General features: G+C 42.4%; 1 protein-coding gene across 1 annotated transcript in view; it reads left to right on the plus strand.

Annotated features, from left to right (window-relative positions):
• Positions 1–3,477, plus strand: part of LOC118507200 (autophagy protein 5) — a 62,255-nt gene extending 58,778 nt beyond the window's left edge. Inside the window, exon 7 of the mRNA XM_036045282.1 lies at positions 2,931–3,477. Within this exon, the coding sequence (XP_035901175.1) occupies positions 2,931–2,956 (26 nt within the window). The 3' untranslated portion in view covers positions 2,957–3,477. The remainder of the gene's footprint in view (positions 1–2,930) is intronic.
• The last annotated feature ends 2,954 nt before the right edge of the window (positions 3,478–6,431 follow it).

Below are 6,431 nucleotides of genomic sequence, written 5' to 3' on the forward strand. Positions count from 1 at the left end.
GCTCATGGATGCTCCTCTAGGAGGGTAACGTTTGCCACCATGTTTGTTATTTGGTTGATTAGTTTAAAGAGACTTAAAGTGATTAGACTTCATTCGTCTCTAGAACACTCCCAAGCAACTGTCTCACCAAGAACAACAAGGCTCAAAGTACTGATGAACAAGCAACCTAGTAAAAGATAGAAGATACGGTTTTTAGATCTGCTCTCAGATACTTTCCCTAACCCTGGACCTGTCTCATTCGGATTGTTCCAAGAGACGAGATGTATGAAAATATTACATACATCAGACAGAGCAGTAGCAGTTCCACACTTAGTATCTCTACTATGTACTCCATACCCACTTGGTTTCCGTTGTGTCTTTTGCAATCCTTGGCAAGTGTCGACTGTATAGGCTATATTGAGCGCTATTCTTCTCATGGCATGACGAACTCAGCGAAGTCTGACTAGTCTAACTTTGATACTTGTACTAACTTTGATGGAGATCTTAGTGATCATCTTCTTCTCCCTTGGTCTAACGACATCTTAGGTCATGTCTGCCATTTTTGGCGTACTAGACTTACTGTTACCACATAGTTGGATAGTCAGTCCTCACTATGAGAGAACGGCCCCAGATGGAATTTGAATCCCGGTACTGCAGTGGGAAAACCGGCGAAGCTGTTGCATCTTGTACCGGGCCGCCCCCGGTTAGTGATCATAGAATTCTTTAATTTAGCAGCTCCTTCGTAGTAGTTCCACCAATACGCAGATCAACTTCAATCCAAATATCTTCTTCAATTTTCGAACAGGTTTCATATCACAAGCCGTATGTGATATATTGATACTGTTATGTGTTCTGTAAGGTCCTTCGTCTTCTCTAAAATGGAGATGTTGGAGAATATTTTAACTCCTTACTGAAGAACTCCTAAATCAAATAAATAACTACGAACTTCCCGATAGCACTCTCCAGGATAGAGGACACTCCAAGACTCCTACTCAACCCAAAGCAAAGTCACCACAGCCCATCGAACGGTACGCCGTTTCCCCAAATTGTTTCCCAATCGATATGACTTTTTTCCATAATTTCCCGAAGCAGGTCAAGCTCTACATATTCTTACGCTATTCGGTGCAACTCAGCCAACCCGCCAGTGTATTGACTGCAGTCTTCACTTTCCGATTGCATCGTCCGCCCACATCGTTCACCAAGAGACAGACCGGCGACAGCACTCTAATGGGGTGCACAATGGCCAAACGAAGGGGAAAGGAATTGCTGCCCGAAGGTGCGCGGAGTAGCATAACCGGGAGTAGGTTTTTCCACCAGGTACCCACCGCGCTGCAATTTGTAGTAATTGGATTACGTGCTATGTTCCCTGTGTTCCGTGTGTTGTTGGCCCATGAAATTTTCAAAGAAAGCGAAAACCAGAAAACCGACCCCCGTCCAAACAAACAAATCTTCGGACTAGCGTGTAGAATTGCTGTTGAAACCTTGCTCCAATTAGCTGGAAAATGAAACTGAAAAACCAAAACCCCGTCACGGTATGTCTCCGCTGTTGCGTTGTTTTCCCGAGCAAGTCCAATTATAGTGGACTGGGAGTTGGCTCGGTGCGCTACGCTCCGAACCCCTCCCGATGAGGTAACCAATCTTCACAGGAAACGCGGTGTACTTATGGCGCCGTTTAAGTGTTTAAATATTTCTTCTTCCACGGCACATCGGCAAGGGTCCGCGATAAGTGCGCGATAACGAAAGGTTCGTTAGGGCGCTTGAACCTTTGGGCGTTCGATTGGAGAAGTGTGGTTTTTGAAAAGAAGTCGAACGATTTGTTCATCATGCTGGAATGTCGAATTAGTTTGTGTCTAAACTCATGAAACTTAATGTTTGTTGGGGTTTAAGCAGGATTGAATTCCTTCCTTGTCATCATGATCTGTCCCGTTTGTAGACTTCGACTGACGAACATTTTCCACAAGAGAAGAACTGGTGATATCTTCCCCTTCGGAAGCACTGACGTATTACTCGGAGGAATCCAAGACTCCTTCGATGTCTAGTTCAACGTCAGTTTTCTCAGGCACCGACCGATGCAGGAATACAATGAGTTCCTTCGGAGCAGCTACTGGGTCAGAACAAGACCCGAAGATTCAGCTCCAGCAACTAGCTCAAGGAACTGTGCATCCCGTTTACTGTTTACAACCCGATGGTCCAGGAGACATCCAGGAGACCCAGGAGGCACAGGGGACTACGCCACATGTTAATACTGTTGGTGTTATACCCAGAAGTAGCCAGCAACGAACGCTCCACATCAGGTTTCATAGTAGACGTTGCTTAACTTCACAGCAACGTCCTTTCTAGTCCCGTTTCTGATACAAAACTTTGGAGATTTCAAATCCTGTAGGAGCAATCTTCTTTCCATCAGCTAAGCTCAGCTCTGCGTTGTTCCGGCTGATTTCTCCCAACAAAGATGCGTTGCCTGTCCAATTCCTACAATACAAAGCTACCTTCCCATTTTGTTCTAGCTGCCATTCACATCTCCTCTTCCTTAGAGCACAGAAAACGAATTTACCTTCTGATTCTGAAGCTCTGTCAGAAGTTCTGCTACATTCGAGATGGTCAGCCATACTACCCATTTTCTGGCAATTGCATCCGAATCAGTTTCCTTAGGAGCATTTAGCATTTATCTTCGAACGGATTACGTGAGTAGTCTAATTTACGTCGATCGACAACCCAATGAGTGGTAAGTGGTAGCATCCGCTTTTAAAGTTTCACGATCAAAGCCTACTATACAGACTATGGATGTTTTCTGCATCTTTGTCTGAAATCTCTTGCTACTACGATTTACTAGCATGATACTCCAACATAGTTAAGCTATATCTTATCGTAAACAAAACTTTAGATACATCCCGATCGTGAACGTTCAATACTCAAAGGTAAAATAATTGTTTTCTCTTTTTTTCTTTTATCAGGATCACGTCTAAAAGAACAGGCCTGATGTTCTATCCGTTTCCAGGGAAACACGGCCCATGGCTGCACTCCTCCTTCCCCGGAGAGCCATCCGATCTCCCTCAGGTGTGCCACCACCTGATCCAGCCAACCAGAGCTCGCTGTGGCTCCTCTACACCTCATACGCAAACGGATCGCTGACGAGCAGCTTCCTGGTAGGTCATTCTGGTCCGGGATCCTCAGCACGTGCCCTAATCAAGTCTGCCAGCCGTCTTGTGGGATTTCAGCAGTCTGATGGCTGGACTAATGACTTCATCCAAGGGTGACAAGGAGGCACTTCATCATTATCATGCTGGCTGTTGTAGTGCTGCTCTCCTCTGCTTTCTGCGCCGGGTCAAAAATAATGTTTTAAAATAATTTATTGTATATTGTAATCATCTACACATGCGGTGCTGACAATACGGCATCATGCCATCACATTTAAATAAATAAAAATTGTGTCTAATAATCCTCTAATTCCTAACAAAATTAGGGAAGATAAGGAAAAAGTGAGGAAAATGTTAAAACAAATAAAATCAAAAATGAAAATGAGAAAAAATTTATAAGAGGTTAGTTAGTATCAGAAGAGGAGAAGAGAAGAGAGCGAAAGGATGAAAGGGACATATTGAAACTAAAAAATCTGAAAAAGTATTAAAAATGAAGACTAAAGCCTCATTATTAGTTTAACATATTATAAGACCTTCCTTATCATTCCCCCTAACAACAACCCCCGATTAATTTAGGCCAATAATACATTTGATGCTTATTAAAAGAATAATACATTTTAATATGTTAAACAATTGTAAATCATTTGTTAAGAGATGACCAATAAAAATCCTATTTATTATTTCTTCATAAATTTGCTGTGTTCCTCTTTTTTTTAAGGTAATTTCGGGATAAATTGAATGGAAAGAAATATTTTTTTATGATGGAGGCGCCTAATGCGACGGTGGATTTAAAAAAATGATTCGATTCGAATCCAGGCTGCCACCAAAAACGGTCAATTTTTCAAGTTTTGTTAACAGGAGAACATGAAAATCGGGAGGTATCATCTGCCGTCAGCTGGTACTGGTCGGCAATAAGGTCATCCTTTTCCCACGCAAGAAGATTACGGCAGTAGATCCTTCTCGTTCTAGCTACTACCAAAACCGCCTAATACCAGGCGATCATGCAATCCAGGATGTAGTATCAATCTCCTTCATAACCAAGCTAGTGTACTCTTTCTCTCGCATATGGCATACGTCCAGGATGAGCATCTCGCTCTCCCTATCAGTGAGGGGAAGTTGATCGATAGTGTGTGTCTATCCCGTGAAGAGAATACTCCGAGGATGATCTTCTCCTATTCGATATAAATGAGGGGAAGGTGATCGGTAGTGTATGAGTCCTGATATGAAGGATCAAACCCGGTTCCTACTTTCTCTCTCTACTCTTTTACTCTCAAGTACTAAAAATTTAGAGGTTCTGGAGGGGAAATGTGTAATTTTCAGGGGAATGTAGTGTTCCTCCTCCTGGTTGTAAAAAATACTCTTCCCGATTACAATTCCCACCAATTCGGCCAATTTTCAACTTTCGTCCACCAAGAGAACATGAAATCCAGGAGGTAACATCTATCGTCGGTTAGTACTGCTGCGACATATAGCCTTTCTATTCTAACTTTAGTAGAATACGGCAGAAGATCCTTCTCGTATCAATCTCCTTGATAACCAAGCTAGTGTGCTCTTTCTCTCGCATGAATTAACATTTACCTTTCTCTTATCAGTAGTTTCGATATCGGTTGCTCCCTTTCCCCTTAAGATACTCCTTTTTGGCATTAATGAGAGCAAGGTGTTCGATAGTATACGTGAGTGTTGATAAGAGGGAGCAAATCCGGTTTCTCCTTTCTCTCTGTACTATTTCGCTCTCCGATAATAAAAATGCATTAGTAGTTTTTAATTGTGCTGGGGAAAAATACTGAGAGGATTTTGATCAGCTGCGTTGATTTGCCCGGTTAGGTGAGACAGCTTCCACTTTCTCCTCTCAGTCTCCAATTATCGCTCCCGACACCACATTGTACCGTCTCATCCCCCTAATTTGGTCAATTTTCACCTCTCACGCACCAAGAGAACATGCAAAAAGGAGGTAGTAACGATCGAAGGCCTCTCTAGACTGGTCGTACTTCTCTCTCAGTCATCATCGTTTGGTGAAATGAGATCGATATCGTACTTGTTATCATTGCACTATGGGACGGCATAGCGTAAAACTGGGTAAAACTATTTGGATAAACTTTGGAACATCAAAACCTTTTTCTATACATTTTATCTTAGCAAGAATTATGAATTAGTTAAGCCCCAAAGTAGTATCATATTTCATAAGATTTTCTACTAAGTTTTACAAAAAACTTCATTTTTCACTTAAAATTCAATTAAAATAATAAAAAGGGGCCTAGTGTTATCTTTCCTTACCTTGTCTTTAATTCAATTGGTACGCACAATGCTGCAATCATTATTTTATTTGAACATTTTCATTTGATTAAATTTTTCCCTGCTCCATTCTTAATTTAAAACCACTAAAAAACAATTTTTGGGTATAATTTTAGAAACAATACAAATATCATAAATAAATAAATAAACAAATCTATGCTCATGCTCATCCCTTTCCACATTCACTTCTACACAAAACGATCATAACGCAAATCATAATTCCCCGTACAGTTTAGAGCCAAACAGATTGCCTTCCCCGATGCCCCCACCATCATCAACACCACCACCACCTTACCACCAGTCCAGATTAAATTCTCGCACAGTTTAGAACGGCCACTAACGAGCTAGGGTGTAGAATAATAATTAAATTTACCCCCGAACCATTCTAGGCGATCGAGCATTTTCTAGCGCTCAATTACTGAATCATCGCACGTCGCATCGCCCGGGAAAGTGGGCGTTCGGCTTCGTCGTGGGACTCCAGTAAGGGTTGAGCGGAACGGAGAAGGGCCTTTCAAGCTGTGGTCGAGTGCAATTCTCGTCCAGCACTAACGACCGTCGACGACGGCGACGACATTTCCTCTCGATCGCTTCCGAGCTCCGAGGTGGTGCGTGTCTCTCGATCGTACGCTTCCGTTGAATATCGGTGGCGTGTTTCCTTGGCATTTCCTTAATAGCCACCACGTCACCCCCTTGGGAACTTCCATCCGGCAAGTGGTTTCCGCCCTTTTTTTGCTCTCTTCCTCCCCCGACGCATCGAATCAAAAGCCAATGCACTGAGAGTTTTGTAGCTGTTGGAATTTTTAAATAATATAATTTTATTTATATAAACACTTGGCCTTACTGTTTATACCAACAATTTTAATACAACACCGTAAACAAATTCTGGTGTGCTGAATTTTTAAGTCTCACTCCGAAAACGCCATATTGGTAAATTTAAAATGCGCATTGCATTTGCAACCAACCACCTCTTAGCTGTGCAACATGATCCGATCTGGAGTGCGACCCGGGGCCCAAAACCCACACCCA

This window comes from Anopheles stephensi, chromosome 2, assembly GCF_013141755.1.
Source record: "Anopheles stephensi strain Indian chromosome 2, UCI_ANSTEP_V1.0, whole genome shotgun sequence".
NCBI classification, from domain to species: Eukaryota; Metazoa; Arthropoda; class Insecta; order Diptera; family Culicidae; genus Anopheles; species Anopheles stephensi.